We start from the raw sequence: 17,345 nt of genomic DNA, 5'->3' as shown, positions 1-17,345 counted from the left end.
ATTTGCAGGTCATGTTAGGTTATTCATTGTTATTTCAGTATTTTGTGTAATACTTTTGTAAATAGTTCGGCTATTGTGCTGTAAATGTTACTTTTATTTACCTCGTAGTTGTCAATTTTTTGAGTATGTTGTCCTAATATCTATAATATTTATTATTGTGCCTATCCTAATGAGAAATCAAGTAGACTGAAAATTAAAAGGTATACATTGGTGTATGTACATTGTGATTTCAAAAGTAAGTTTGGAAATATCAATAAGAACATATGTTAGATAAAAGAAAGAAGGATGATAGGGTGTTGTATTTATATTCTCTAGATTGGATTTCAATTCTTAAACACAAGAATAAATATACTGACTTTAAAGCCTGCAAATCAGGGACAACTATTTTTTTGACATAGTTGTATTGAATTTTTCGAATCGAGTTGCATTGTTCCTCATTTTCTGTTTATCTTTATATTTCAATTCAAATTCCTTTGTTTCTCTCTTTTGCTCTTTCTTTCGTACAGTTCGTTTATCTTCAATTCTGTCTTTTCCCTTCCTTAACCTATCTCTTTTTGTATTGTCTTGTTCTGTTTCTGTGATGGGTATCATCATCTTGCTTGTGCTCTATATCTCTCATTTAGGTTTTATTTTTATCTGTTGTTCTTTTTCTTTCCTGAATATTTTCATTTCATCTTTCTCAATCTATCTTTCTTCTCTGCTTTTCATTATCTCTGTTTCGTACTGTGCAACTTCTTCTCGTTTTCTCATTCTTCCCTTAACCCACCTTTTAAAAATAATTTAATCTGTTCATCTTTCTCATTTCCCTTCTACATTTCTGTCATTGACTCACCTTTTTCTATTATATTGTTTCTCTCCCTTTCATTCCCATACTATTTTTTGTTTTACAGAATGATTCGGATTTGCCTTCTTTCCATTATGTTAACACTTGCTGTTAGGCCAATTCATTAATATCTAACTTTTTATTGAATCTAGGAAAGTAAAATTAAATAACTTCCATAACACATAATACACCACAAAAACTAATAAATATTTGATGTTTCAAAAGTCAAAGCACTTGCACAACACTCTCTACATTCAGTCGATCTTGTAACCATGGCACTACCTAGCGTGCAAAAGAGTAAATTCAGAATCGTGAACTATATTTCGGTGCATTTGTATACATATTGATTGAAATGCGAGAACCTTGACAGGGAACACCAGGCTTTCCTGATGGTATTCCTATTCATTCCCTTGAAGAAGGTAGAATTCCATCCGTTCCTGTGAAGCAACTCGTTTCCCGTTCAATTTCCCTTGGGGAGCTTTTTCTTGCTTCGTTGGCCACATTCACGAAACGAAATTGCCGGAGTACAATGCAAAGATGTTCAGGGTTAAATTTTTAATGTGCAGATCTTGCGTTAAGGCCTCACCTTGGTAAGGAGAAAGTATCATATAACTTTCTCCGTGGTGCAAAACTCGAAACAGAGTAATCTCTCGCCAGGCAATTCGTTTGCATATTTCCAAGAAAGAGGGTGAATAGTTGAAGGGGGAGGGGGTGGTTGTTGTAAAGCCCTGTATTGGCAAAAGCTTCTTTCCGAGGTCACGTCCTTGCTATTTATCCTTTTTCGGAGCTAATTTGTTTGCGAGAACTATTAATCTTTTCTTTTTCCTGCGTTTTTTCCCTGTTTCGCGCGCTTTTCATTTCTTTCCAGCCTTTTTTCTTTGTTTCCCGCGCTACAAGCTTACTGTCAAGTTTAATGTTTCTTCAACTTCTCCCCCCCCCCTCATTCATTCTCTTAAGTGCTATTTGTCTTTTGAATTTAAAAAGGAAGCGAGTCTTAGCGGGGGGGGGGCACTGTCTCCATGAAGAATACCTTGACCCAGGTCACCGAAGAAAATACAAAGTTTTCCCATTAAAGTTATCGCCTTGAAGTTAAGCTTAATTTGCAATTCAGATTGTCAAGTTTTCCTTAGAAGTATTGTTGTAGGACTTTGAGAAGAGGGAAAGAAAGCTAATTTCGTCCTTCACGAGTTTCTTGACTCTTCTCATGGAAAAATTGCATCTCGCTTTAACCTTATCACGTAACGTCATTTCCGAACGGACGGTTTATTTTTTTAAAAGTAATATAAACTGCTTTTAGTTTCAAACTAAGTTGTCACCTGTCAGGTCTCGTGGGCGAGGTGGGTAATGCAAAGAGCTGTGACCCTGTTGGTCTTAAATCGAATCCTGGGGAAGATCTTGACTGTCTTATTTTGATTTCTTCTCTTCTTTCGTTAATTTGTTAACCAAAAATCGTCGCAATTATCTCTTTCAGGTGGCAAGCAACGTTAAACAACCAAAACCATACAAAGAGTAACTATTGTGCCACATGTAATAAGGGTGGAAGAATATTCTAAAGTAAAACTTTTGTCTAAAAATACATGTTTGACGTTTAACCCCACTTTATGCACAGATAGGCTAATCGGAACTGGATATGTAGTTCAAAGTTGGATCCAAACAATTATCCAAATAAAAAACTTCTAAAGATACGAGTATCGTCGATATTATGGGTATCTACTAGACGCTCATGCATATCCAACGGCTATCCCATCCTGGATATGTACAGGATTTCCACACAGAATGTCCCAATCATATCCTTATGGGATATATTATGGATGTCCCCTGGACGTACATACGGACATCCACGGAATATCCAACGGATGTCTACTGGATATTTCAATATACCTCTTAGATATGTAGTACTTCGGCACGAATATCCAAAAAGCATCCACTAGTTATATCCTGGACATCTGTGTGCTGTATGGGTATGTGCTTCTACGAGATATGGAACCCTTGAGTACAAGGCGACCACGTTATCAATACCCCATCATGGATGCCTAAAGAAATGTGTAAAAATAATACAGTGTAAAGAGCACATGTAATGTATTTCGTATGCATTTCTTGTACACACAACAGCAAAAGAAACAGTAGACGAATTGTCTATCACCATTTTCATTCTGTGTGATGCAAATGAATTGAAATCAATAAGCAGAGGACAATGCCCGCTTCGAACTAACGTAGTTTCATTCCTTAAAAAAACACAGGATGTAGATTAAGAAAGTAAAGGAAATAGCGGTGTAAAATTTGCCTAATATTATCTTTGCGGTTGACTGTACATTACTTTTCCACGAATGACATGAAATGCGCGAAAAAGTGTACATATATATTCTGGTGGACTTGTATGGTATGTATGAACTTTTATTATTCTATGTACGGCCATTGTAATTGTAGCAAAAGCTCTGTTATAGGCGTTGCTCTTAATGCCTATATACGAAAGTGCTAGTTAGGACTTAAGTTCAAACTTCATTCCGAAGTATTCGAACGCTCTTGTTTAGTAGATAATCATGGATAACTTATTGGACCGCTTAGGTTGTATAATCGGATTTCTATTTGTCCAAATTTATGTCATTTGCACAGCTGTAAATTTATAATGCCATAAACATACTTTGAAGAATCCAACAAGCCACTTGCTGTACATTAGAAAATATGTTTTGTCAGAGTTATATTGATAATTCATTCTGACATGCTAATTAAACTAAGACTTAACTCCGTACCGCTTGTTTCGGGTCAACACCAAATTTTCGAGCAGAGGAAGAAAGGAAGAAAGAAAAAAGAAAGAGAGAGAGAGAGAGAGAGAGAGATCCCGTCGGACGTCGAAACCAAGACCGGTATCAAGAAAGGAGAGAGCGTTAACTAATTAGCTACGCCGGAACTCTAACATGTGGATTAACAATATACTGCATAACCAGACCAGTTTCATCAACAAAATACCCGCCCTCTGTCTAGTGTTCATCGTACGCTACTTGAACATTGAAGTTAAAGGGATTTATAGCTACCGTATTTGGACCACTGATTTTGTTTCTCGGTGCATCTAGGACAAAAACTTACAGCACAACGAGTTCGTTGCGTCATTCATAAATTTGAAAGCTCTTCCGTGTATTAGTTCAGCGCTTTCACGTCAATGAGCAAATCTATGAACAATGCAAGGTTGCATACACCTAGTTGCGTGTATAAGGCCCGCTTGCCCACTGGATTTGTCGCCGTTAACGGTTTACCTATTGAAAATTCCCTGCCCGTCCAAACAAATTTTAGCCAATTAAGTTGTAAAGGCCTTGTAGAAAACCGACCTTGAACTGAAATGAAATTAGGGATTGATCATTCATAGACGCTGCACGAAACTTGGCACAAGGTCACAGTTCAAGGGATTTGCATGAGAGATTGCCTCCTGTGTATAAATAGTCAGTCAATGATGATGTCGGAGCTGTTGTTGAAAATTAAAGTGTAATCACTATCCCTTAATGATAGATTCTACATAGAGAGGTCGTCCCGGTGTGCACATCGGTAAGTGGAAGAGCGGGTAAACATGTTCCATGCTTCGTCATGTACTATCATGTCAAAATTATTATTAATTAGTACAATACAATACTCTTCATAATCAATCATGCAGTGGCGTGCAGTCCTCATTTTGCCATCTTTCCTGCCTTTGATGTAATTTTTTAAGGAATACTGGGACAAAGATGGGGGTTACGACCCCCACCAGCCCCGCCCCCCAAATTTGGGCACGTGACTGGGCACTTGCATTGATTGGTTAAACGGTACATCCGTAACGTATCCTTCAGTAAGCGAAAAATCTACAGGTTAGTTCATAACCACTTCATGAAATTACACAATTGCGTCGTGTACTAGAATTCAATGACATAACAAGAGTATTATGTTTTAATCATAGCATTATTTTAATGTCCAAATATCCAATTACATCGAAGTGTAACATACTCTATTGTTCTATCAAATTACTCTGTAAAGAAGATTACAAAAAGTAATATCATTGGCTAAGATTTACTTGAGATAGGACTTCTTCTTGTCAAGTTGGTTCACAATGCGGTGCTTAGGAGTCCACTTTAAACTGTAGGACCAGTCCCAGTTAACTTTTACAAGGACATAGGTGGAATTGAAATTTTGTCTTTCATAACGTACGTACACTCATTGGCAACAAAATTAAGCCTGAAATACTCTATTCCCTGTGTGGGTTATGCGTGTTGTTTAACTTCACAGTGATGGGTGAACTTTTCATTTAAAATATTGTTATTCAAGTTAGTTTAAAGCCATAGAGTTTATTACTCCCTTGTACAATTTCACAACGTCAGATATGTTAAAAATGTATGTTTAAAAATATTTCATATTGAGAAGATTTCATAAAGCTTGATTCTGGATAAATATAAACTTAATTTATGATGTAAACATGAACTCGCCAATCGTAAAATTATTCATCTCAATGTACTAACCGTTATACAACTAACTAATGGCGATGTGTTTAATTTCTTTCTCGACGTGGAAAGATTTGTTGTCTTAAATGAATATGTCAGTTCACTTTCAATAACTTACCTGACTCAACTTATGTAGGATTCTGATAATTTGTTTGGAATAACACGAAAGATTATGTCATGAATAACTAAGACAGGAGTTCGAGGCTAATTAGCATGAGAAACCCCCTGGTATTTGAATGAGTTTTTAATCTATTTTAAGCTAATGTAATAAGTTGGGTAATACACATAACATCATGCAGGGTGTAGGTATATTTTTCTTGTGAGTGATTGTACATTAAAGGGCATTATCATCTGCAAAGAGGGATGAAGTTACAATTGATCAAGGTAAGAAATCCCCTGTGGCGATGTAGTCCGAATTTTCAACCGTAAGGAAGCGTGGGCGATGCAATCAGCTGCTTGCATTGTTTCCGTGTTCCTGCGTTGGCAAGTTGTGCGCCACTGTCAAAAGACACAAGAAGAGGATGCGAGAGTAGAAAGCAAATGACTGTGCACTTCAGTTCGCGAGTTTCTCGGGGGCATTCTTATGTTGGCTAAGCTGTGAACAAGATATAAATAACAATACAATTGTTATAATTCGTTGAGTTTATTTGAATCTGAAAAGCTGTAAAAGAGGATTTTTTTTTATTTTTCTCTGTTTACAAGCCTGAAGGTACAGACTTCTCCACACACAAGAAGAAAAGAGAAGGCGCTGCTAGTTGCCGAAGGGAGGTGAAAAGGGAAACAGGGCGCAAGAGAAGAATGAACGAATCCCAGTATGTTACTGCCTAAAATGGGGAGGAGCGCTTCAGGCTTCCGAAAACAAAAGTCATGTCAACTGAAGCGAAAAATAGAACATCCCAAGGCTTGTTTTCAATGCGAAAGAGAAAGAGAGAGAGAGAGAGAGAGAGAGAGAGAGAGAGAGAAATGTTTTCATTTCAAACTTTGTAGCATTGTTGCAGAATTTCTTTGGATTTATTTACAATATCACAGGAACGACGCCTGAAGAAAGTGAGTTTGGAGCAGGGGAGGGAAAAAATATTTTCCGTGCGAGCTGATACAATTAATATGTCCCTAATTAGCGACTAAAATGAATTATTGGTCGAAAAGAGCATTCGTTTAATTAATCTGTTTTCGTTTGTTGCTCTGGGCGGAGGGCAGTAAGGAGCTCAGATCGTTAAACCGGGTGCCATCGCCCCCTCTGCCCCCTCTGATGTCCCGACTGCGATTTTGTTTCCAAGCGTTATTTATCTTGAACTGCATTACCATAGAAGTTGTGGACAATGCTCCGTACGGGATATATTGGTTATCATTGAGATCCAGAAAATATCTCTTGGCAACCTTCGTGGCGGAGTGGTTTGCACAGCACGCTACGATGACAGAGTTTCTGGATTCGAATCCGTCCTGGGTATGGGTGTCCTTTGTAGCGTCATCAGTATCATTATTTCATCACTCGTTCTCAACGTCGCGATTTGCCAAATTGGCAGAAAGGTGAGGCCAGGTAACAAAGATGAAAACGTAATAATCAAATCTTACTTATACTAACACACACACACACACATGAAAAAACTTGCATTTGCTATTTTTTTGTCAGGACCTCCGTGGAGGCGTGGTTAACGCAGCAAAAGGGGTACCGAGTTCCAATATGATTATTGGGCAACTATCCTCATCGTCGCGAATAGACAAAAGTTGCAGAAATGCAATGTAAAATAATTCAATCAATCATAACCTACCACTCTCTCTCTCTCTCTCTCTCTCTCACACACACACACACACACTGACACCCTCCTCACATATCACACGTGTAAACTTGTATATTATAGGTTTTTGTTTTGATGACGGTATTGTTTTCTTTCAAATTTTGAAATGAAAAACCTTCAAAAACACATTGCGAATACATTACTTGAAAATTCATTATCAATAGAATTAAGATTCAAAATATATATATCTCTTTCCATCATTTTAAAGTTCTCGTTCTTTCTCTTCTTCCAGCGGTGTCTGTGTCCGTTAGCGTGTGGACCCTGGTGGTTATATCCGTGGAGCGATACTACGCCATCTGCCACCCGCTGAAGTCACGTCGGTGGCAGACGCTATCGCATGCCTACAAGCTCATATGCGCCATATGGATCTGCAGTCTCGCTCTCATGATGCCGATAGCTGGCCTCAGCACTCTCATACCGACTGTCAAAGGTACGTTCATTACACTAGATATCAATTTGTCTGCACCATACACAGGCGTACGCAGCGGAGGAATTGATGGGGCTACAGCCCAACCTGAAATTTCAGAATTTTCAGGATTACCCTTCTTTGTCTGTGACCAACTTTTAGAATGAAGTTTCACAATGGTAATTACGAATTGTGCACTTCGCTCCTTTAAATAAAATCCTGCGTAAGTTAGTTATGTAATAAAAGTTTCTATAGTGTTTTTAAATCATGCAAAGTTTCCATTTCACCATTTTAGCTCCAATTGTATCTTCTAATGTTTTATGGCTATTTCTCTCATTTTGAATTAAATTATGCAGAAAATGTTTGATAGACTTCGCCTCTTTCTCACATTCAAAATGGTCATTTTTTTGTCTACATAAATGCCTCAGTTTCACACCCTAATTATTACATGAATAATTCTAAGATATTATCAGGAAGATATTAAACTGTTCAACTAGTATTTACAATAGTTTTGTGGCGCCTTGAAAAAATAAAATTTGATAAAAACTAACTTATCGGGGCTTATAAATTAGGCTAAGTAAAATTTTTGCTTGAAGAGTTCAAAGCTTTGCATGTCTTTCTACAAATTGTTACTCCGTAAATGCCTTTGTAGTGGAAAGTTTGTACCACAACGTTTTATATCACGTTTTTTGGGAAAGTAACGATGTAATTTCCCTTCATTTTTTATCTTATTGCCACACTAAATCTCAATGAAGTATATTGCGTCATCTAGCATTTCTTGTTCAAATCATACACTTCCTTTTTTTCCATCAAGGTGGATTGATTTCAAACAGGTTGAAAGAAATTACAGATTTAAATTACCTTAAATAAATAATTTATAGAACAATGTACATGAAGATTTTGTAGATATCAGAATCCCTTTTCGTGAAAGTACATTAATCTTGTAATCATTTAATAGTGTTCATCAGACTCTACGAAACGAAAGAAACGAATCCAAATATATGTAGAGGAAAAGTGACCAAAGTAGAACCCCCGTTTTGATTTTCATCCCTGGTGTCATTATGGCATATTATTTCTATTACAAATTTAATAAAATGGGTTCTTTGATATGTTTGCTAACGTTTTGAGTAACTTAATCCACCTTAAAGCGCATGATGCTTTGCCAGTAAGCATTTCTGTAAAAAGTGACGAAAAGTAAAAACGGAGAAAAAGTGGCCAAAGTCGGACCCCTCCTTTAACAAGTTCCAAAAACGGAAAAGACCCAAGGAAATGTAAATATATGATATGTAGTAAATGAATTGCATATATTGAGCTTGCATAAAGAATATAGATGTACGAAAGTAATATAATATAGACTACCAATACCCTAACTGCGTCAATCGCCCTTTCCATTTGTTGGACATCCCACCTTCTCCCACCTGCATTGCCTTTTCCCTTGAACATCTGAAACAATATGTAAAAGGGCTTTACTAACGAGTAACGACCCTTTGCTTCCATTACAATTGTAATGTTAAGCATTCACTGAGGGGTCCTACTTAGTGCATTTTACTCGTGGAGTCTTATTGTTTATACAATAAAACCACACGTATCTTCAAACAAACTATTATCATAATTTCAAAGTATAATACTTACTAGTGTCTCACAAGATTGCTACTTATCTCTCTCTTAATTAGCAAAATTCCCACTGTTGTGCACCGATGTACAAACTTTCATTCACACAAAAACAAGTCATGGCGGACTACAGCGCCTGATACTTGCACGTTACTGCTGATATCTTCCCTACACAATCTTTTCGTTATTCTTCCCGTGTTTCGCCCATTGCCACCACGCGGCAGCACCGACTTACGGAAACAGGGAGTGGGGTCCTTGTTTGGTTATTTTCCTCTACTAATGGGGCGAAGTCCATACAAATGAAATGTAGTATGTAAACTTTAAACATGCCAAAATGTATCTTGACTTAAAATTCAATAATATTTATTGCAAAAATAGCAGATATTTTGTGTGGAATAACATACAAAATACTAATCATGTTAAACCGTAAATAGTGTCATTATCATTAAACTGTAAATAAACATGGCAGCTAGTGTATTGCAAACTGTCATTTAAGAAATTTCAAAATTCAGCCACAAAGGCTATAAAAATATTTTCAGTTGCAATTATGTAGTACTGGATGGAAAGTTGCTGAAATTATGCATTGTAGTTTCATTAACATACTCAGGAATCGTTTTCATAGTTGGTTCATATATATACAGATCAGAAACAGAAAACTGTATATTTACATGTAATTTGTATTTTCGTTAATCAAACAGTTCAAATTTTTTACAGGGCCGTTTACTAGAAAAAGCTTTTCTATAAAAAAACATATCTATGTGTATGGTGGCAAAAATAGTTCAAGAAAAACGTCAAAAAATATCTTTTAAATAAGTCATGAATTTTATCCCCCCACCCCTGTTTTGCATTCAAATAAGCATCCGCTCAGAATAAGTAGTTTGAATTGAATTACGTTCTAGTCCGGAAGAAATAGTTCCTTTCGCTCTAAGCCCTTTTCATGTTTGGTAGAACTTGTTCATGACAAGTTTATCGCTCTAAACGTAAGGATTTTTCCGGGAGGAATAGCTCTAAAGAAAATTCACGTTCGGTTGAGCGAGGTTAAGACATCGCACGCATTTCTGTAAGGAAAAATTGATCCCCCTGAGTCTGATAGACGTCTGGCTGTTGGGCTTGAAACTGTCCAATCGGAATGATGATGTGATCCCACCAAATGCTTCTGGCAGTTCCTTCTGTTCGGAATAGATGTTGCGATGTTTTGCGAGACAACTGTTACAGTACTTTCACCTATTTTCGACTTCAATAGTTCTCAATAGACTGAATGAGAATCTTACTTTTTAAATATTTGAATCCTGATGATCATTTAAATATGAAGAGTATTTGTAGTAGATACTGGATAATAAAACACCTTACAACAATTAGTTATGTGGAAATTTATTTCCAATATATGGGTTGCTCCGTCACACTAGTTTTGTAGCTTACAATTTCACATCTACAGTTTATTGATTTTAGGCATGTATAATGAGCATAATACGAATATATGTAGTTATTTCTAATGCACCATTAAATTAAATTATTCGTATCTTTGAATGGTTATTTAGTTTAGTCAGGCGCCTGATAATGCACACATGAGCACGTGAACACTCATGCATATATTTTAAATTACGTACATATTAAATGCACACACACACACACACACATATATTTATTAGAAAAAATACTTTGTTTGATGTTCGATTATACACACAATTGATTCTAACACGACTTCTTTCACGTCTGATAACATTTCTAGTTAGTTGGTAACACTGACTCTCACGGTGTTCAACGGAGGGCTTTGAACACAATTGCTGCGCGTGTTGCATGAAACTGACAGCTAGGGGGCTGTTGGCCACTATACCCCGAAGATGTTCACTTCGCTGTGTTCCGGACCCTGTGGCCGAGTGGTTAGCACATAGCGCTGCGACGCCAAAGGTCCCGGGTTCGAATCCCACTTGGTTGTTTGTGAATGTTCATTCATCAATTTCATCATTTCATCACTCATCCCCATTTTCGCAAATTAGCCAAGAGGCACAAAACGCGAAGTAAAATAAACTAAATCAATCAATCAACTTCGCTGTGCGAGCATTGATGCAAGCGGCAATACTTCTTACATTCGGGCTCAGAGTGCAGCATCATATAAAAGGCATGATTAAGGGAACTCCAAAAGGTCTATCCTACATAGTTGTAAACTCTAGCGAGAAGTCGCTAAACTAGCGGATTATAAATTTCAGTGGGCGCTAAAATTCACGTCTTAATAGGCGTTAAGCTTTACAGCGAATCGCTATGTTTAAACCATATTTTGAAGTCTATTTCCCCATGATCCTGTACCAGGTAAAACCACAATGGATGATTGTTTCAAATTTAGTTTTAATATTCTCTTTGTGTATTTCACCGCTCTGCTTTGTCAGTGTGTTACCAACCTCAGAGATTGCAGCACTACTCGCATTAAGTTTACAAATTATTTTTTGTGTATTTCAAGATATTGTTAACAAATGCATGTATTCATTAAGTTGACAAGTTCAATAAATTATGAGCAAAAAATTCTCAAACTTCGAACGCTCTGTAGTATGGCATGGCATCTAACCTTATAATTATAATATCGATGGTTCTGCAGTTGATTTGTGCAAGCAGGCGTGGTTCCATTCATAATCCACTAGGTTCAGTTATTCAATGGCTTCCCTGTTGTATGAATGGAATGAGTGGGCTGGTGTACTTAGTATTTTCATCCGGAGAGTATCCAATTTCACAGAACAATAGAGAATTTAGCAAAAATCTAACTGTCTAAACTCCTCCAAGCTTTACAACAAACTGCTGACGTCACGTAATCCCAGGATCAATTCCAATTTCCCCAGGCATTGTCGACGATAAACTTAAGTTTGAGGAATTAAATGAACAATCTCTTGGGCTAGCATGGGGCATTCAAAGCGCAGAGGCCACGTAGCAAACTGTTTTGTGTTTCAGCTTCGAGCTAAGCTCCTCAAAGCTTGAAGGCTTCGGTGTCTTTCGGATGTCATCTCGTTACTGCAAAGAGAAAATCAATGTCGTAAGCCACCCAGCAGTGCAAGTTGGACGACGTTGTCTCAGTGTCCGTGTTTCTTGCCTGCCCATTTAAATCATCCCAGGGTGGAGAAAAAAACGTGAGGATGCTGTTCCGTGATACAACGCGGGAGATTTATGATCTCGAGTCACGCCACATAAACCTTAAGCCTTGCGACACCGTCTGTGTGCGCTACCAACGACGATGCTGGCACAAAGGAAATAAAAAGTACATCAAAAGGAGATAAATTCCACATGGACTTCAGAGCTTATGACAGCAAATTCCCATGTGCAGATATTCTAAATTGTTCTTGCATATGGCCCAACGGAAGGCTCTAATGTTTCCTGACACAAATATAATAAAAAAACGCCATGGGCATTTACGTTTCTACAAACTGTATACGTCCTACTTCTGAAAATTGAGTTACGTCCACAATCTCGCCATCAAAGTTTCTGGGTTCAAATCCAGGCTGCGATTGTGTTCCAAAACTAGGGGGGCAAGGTACCAAAATTAGGGGGCAAGGTACCAAAATTAGGGGCCAAGGTCAGTTTACTTGCCATTGGTAGATAAGGTTTAGTTCAGTGCGCGAGCAAAGGTTGCAAAAAGTTGGGTCAACTGCCCCACCTCACCCCCCGTAATCGGCGACACTGCCAGGAAGGCAGTACATGATATTCACCAAATCATCATTAATCCTCCCTTGCGTTCGAGATGAATGTGATTAGGTTATCTCGCTGCGAGGGCAGTGGCCCTAGGTTCTATTCATGTAAAAATAATTCAGTTTTGGTTCCTTAATAAATTTTATCTATTCAACATTGGTACTCGCACAGCACGCTACGACGTCAGATGTCCCGAGTTCGAATCCCGGTCTGGGTATGGCTGTTCGTAGTGAAAATGGCAGAAAAGCGACGCGAAATAACAAAAATCAAACCCAAATTATAATTCTTGCTAAGTACTTACTTAGCTAAGCACGAACTTTCACCTATTGAGCTATTCTCAGACGAAAATTCCTTACTATAAAATTAGGAAGAGCATACGCAGTTGTTTAAATCAGTGTAGAAGTGAACATTTTGTTGTAAAGAAATAAACAACCATTTTCTACATGGACATGAGTGTTTAATGAATAAATGCAAATACCTAAAACCAGTTCAAGGTCTAAACTTAAGGGTTAGAATTGTCCTGTCGTAATATGAGATACATATATGGCGCCATCTTTCCTTTATTTTATCCTTAAATGTAGATAGGTTAGTCTTGTTTCAATTACGTAAATAGCAATTGAAAACGTTTTATCAATTCCTAGGTTCACCCCAGAGCTTTGAAGAGGTGATTCCACCTCTTCAATTAATTTGAGTGCGGTTTGTTAGTGTTCATGTAGGACGGTCTATGTGTTTATCGAAATATAAACATGCTATGACAAATGTGGCCATAAGGCATATATGTTATTTAGTTTTACGTACGGGCATATGAGGATTAAAGAACACCTCTCACGTCCAAAGTTCATGCACACTTAGTTCGGAGAATTCACAAAAGGTGGGGCAATAATGCAGAAAGAAAACATTTTTTTTTCTTCTGTGGTAACGAGAAGGGTCGCTAGATGGCTCTGACTGGTAAACATAAATAAATAAAAAATGCTCGATTTACGTCTCAACCATAGACATACTACTACAAGATGTTGCAGCTGCGGGTTAAAAGTGGTTGACTGTATGGCGGCACTGGAAGGTCGTTTCCTCGCGACCACTGACGGCAGCACCATCGGAGGAAAACAGATGACGAACGCTATGCGCTAGCACGCGCAGATTGCTCGAAACGACAAAACACTATCGTGTGCCGTATCATTCGCTTTCCGAATGGTTTCTAACTGCGTTCAGGCGATTTGCGGGTATAATAAATTATACGTGCAAATTGACTGAACGTAGTTAGAAGTGGCGGAAATTAATTATATGCAATGCTTTCGTTTCATTACAAACTTTTCGCATTAAAATTTATTTCTATCACAAAAATAAAAGTATATGAAAATTATATGGAAAACGTTCTATTACCAAAACTTCCTGAAATTGCACTATTACTTTTACCGGAAATATATAATTTCCTCTAAAGGCAATTTTAAAAACATTCTTCATCATACGAAAATGACCGTCTTAAAATAAGTGACTTTTTTTTCTTGGTGGAGAAATGGAATGAAATATGTATACAAGAATTCAGAACGATTTATGTCATGCTAATCCATACTTGCAAAAAAAAAAAAAATCCTGGTTGATCCTTCGGATATACAGGATTGTATTGCAAGATTTTACACCGATCAATAAAAAATAATTTGTTTGCCACAGATTAAAACGGAAAAAATGACTGCATACAGCAACTACGCTCCATTCGATAATAAAAATTTCAATACTGTCAGGGATCAGTTCACATACCTTATGGCCATGGACGTCCGGAAGGGGGGGCCACGGCCCCCCCTGGAAAATGAATGTCCGACAAAAATTATATATTTCGCACATAATTTCATTGCAGTCAGTAATTTATGTTAATTATTATAAGGGCGTTGAAGGAACATAATAATATCAGACTGAAGCAGTGTTTTTTGAAGGGACATCACTATTATGGGGGAAAATATGCCTCCTTTGCCCCCTGGAAAAAAAATTCCCTTACTTGCCCCTTCCTGGAAAAAATCCTGCGGACGCCCATTCTTATGGCGCTGATTAGAAATAGGTTAGTCTGCACAGAAAAAATATAATAATTACCAAGAGAATGCTAGGAAGTTTTCTCAAAAATCAAATAAAGTACGAGGTTGAATGCTATGAAAAGGTTCAGGTTTAACACAAATTTACTGTCATGACACTGACCATATAGTTGAAGTGAAATTTCATACCTTATTGTAGCAAGTGCAGCAGCACCTACTATACTATTAAAAAAATATTAACAAAAATAATATCTACAATATCTCTTACATAAAACAGCTTATTTAAAAACCAAATACTCATCATTTACTAAATAGCTGAACATGAATGAAGAAATGGTGATTTATTTCCCTCCACAATGAACTTTGTGCCAGCTGATACGAGACTTAAACAGAGAAGTGCCATATTTATTACACTTCCCACGTCCAAGTCCCATACCGGACTTTGCATTTGTATCTCTTCTATCTTGATGTGTGCATAAAACACACACAGGTGGATAATTCCTAGAAATTAAATAAATGCTCTACAGTTATGTACAGTGGGATTAATTTTCTTGCATTTTCATGTTCAAATACTATTAAAAAAATGTACTGGGAACTGCCCAATGGGTAACATAGTTTCCCTGGTGACACTAACATTTCAGTAGCCAACATGCTAGAGTGCTCACCACATAAATGAGAGTACACTTTGCGAAAATAAAGTCGACAGAAGCTATGGCAAACAAGAATAATGTACTTAGTACTCACTTTAAGAAATGTATGACTTCATTATCAACTTTGGCTGCTTTATCCTAAGGACACACGAGCACCATTACAAAAATGAAAAATTCATATTGGACCTTGCTACTCCATGCCTCCTTTCTGTAGTTATTACGCATAGTTTTATAACATGAACAACTAGTATTTAATGAAGTACAGCATAAAAAGTGTGCAGCAGAGACTACTTACTTTCATACATCTCACTGGACTTGATTAATCTGTAATATCAGTAACTACTGTACTGTGTGTATCATGATACATGCATGTTACTGAACACAAAAATGTTCATCTTAAAATAGATAAATTGTGGAAATGATCACACTCTGAAGAGTTGTTTTTTTTTTCCACACAAAGGTTTCTCCGAACTGCAAAGTTATTCCCACAGTTGTTTGCAGTACTGAAAGCACCTTTTCATTCTCTTGTATAGCTTCTAAAACAAATCACACAATGGGAACCATGATTTTCAGTAATTATTCTCAAAATAAAAAAAAATGTGCAACTACATTCATGAGGTGTTGAGACTAGCAGAAGAAGTTATTTTTACCAGCTTTTTTATTTTTTATTATGGTAACAGTTTCATAAATCGGAGACACATTTCTTCATTTTTACAGAAGAAACTACTTACGGAAATGAGTTTCTCTAAGGTTTCCAACGTTAGTCGAGGTATTTTCTTTCATCGTGGTATCTATTTGACCAGGAAATCATGTCAGTGTTTCCAACCCCAACCCCTTTTTTAAAACTATGCTTGCCTAACCTAACCAAACCTAACCTTATCGGAATGGTTCGTGGGGCTGTTCGTCAGCTTCCCGTGCATAATGCACAATTTGCACACGTGACGAAACGATAGTAGGTATTTTTCGGTAAAGAAGGTTGGAAAACATTGATATTCGAAAACAAAAGAAGCGATATCATTCAGAAAGTAAGCCATATCGCACCGTTACGTGCGTTCAGTAGCACTTAGATAAATGCGTTTTTTCAGTAGAAAAGTGTTTGTTTTCATGTAAAAAGCATAATGGCACCTTGAACTATGTTCCGCAATACACAATTGGTAAGTACGAACCATGCAAAACGTAAAATATCTGATTTTAATGTGTCTCCGATCTATGAAACTGGTACCACTGGTACTTTATTATTAAGTACAGATGCTATTATATTTCACACATTGTCAATTTTTGCAAGTTAAATCACTCAACTAACTACAGAGCTTAACACAAGTTAAAAATGCTGATTATTGATTATTATTACCACTTTTTAGAGAGAGCAGTGATATCACATGGTATAGATGATTATTTTTTGAGACATAGAACCTAACAAGCAATGCAAAACAAAATCTTACAAGAGAACGTAAATGTTTTATAAAATAAAATAATTCCCACATTGTGAGGAATCATGAGTTTAGGTGAATATAGCACAAATAGTCAACGAGGTTGACCACTTTTTGAAAATAGTAACTGAAAATATGCTGCTTTCAATACAAAGTTGCATTTACCTCAAATGATCCTTAAGCATTAGCTACATACAAATAAAAAGAGTCTGTAACTATTTTCATCAGGTGGTGAGAATAGCATGTAGAGCTATTTTCACTAGCAAAATAATTACCGGGATCATAACATAAGTAGGTTAGGATCATTAGGTTTAATTATCTGATTATTTCCGCGCGTGTGTATAATTATAAAAGTAAGAGAACCAAACCTGGTCCACCTAAACCACTCAAGCAAGCAAATACGAGAGGAATTAAAAAATAAGTTATTGTAGAAGCATAACATCACAGATTAAGTTATACACACGGAACTTGGCCCTTAC

At 37.0% G+C, this 17,345-nt stretch overlaps 1 protein-coding gene across 1 annotated transcript in view; it reads left to right on the top strand.

Annotated features, from left to right (window-relative positions):
- The window catches only part of LOC145985398 (cholecystokinin receptor-like), a 509,562-nt gene that overhangs the window by 357,668 nt on the left and 134,549 nt on the right, over positions 1–17,345 (top strand). Inside the window, exon 2 of the mRNA XM_083119372.1 lies at positions 7,312–7,509. Coding sequence (XP_082975498.1) covers positions 7,312–7,509 — 198 coding nt within the window. The remainder of the gene's footprint in view (positions 1–7,311; positions 7,510–17,345) is intronic.

Source organism: Lepisma saccharinum, chromosome 3 (assembly GCF_977018435.1).
Source record: "Lepisma saccharinum chromosome 3, izLepSacc3.1, whole genome shotgun sequence".
Taxonomy (NCBI): domain Eukaryota; kingdom Metazoa; phylum Arthropoda; class Insecta; order Zygentoma; family Lepismatidae; genus Lepisma; species Lepisma saccharinum.
The sequence above is the reverse complement of the archived record's forward strand: the minus strand, read 5'-3'. Positions and strand labels throughout refer to the sequence as shown.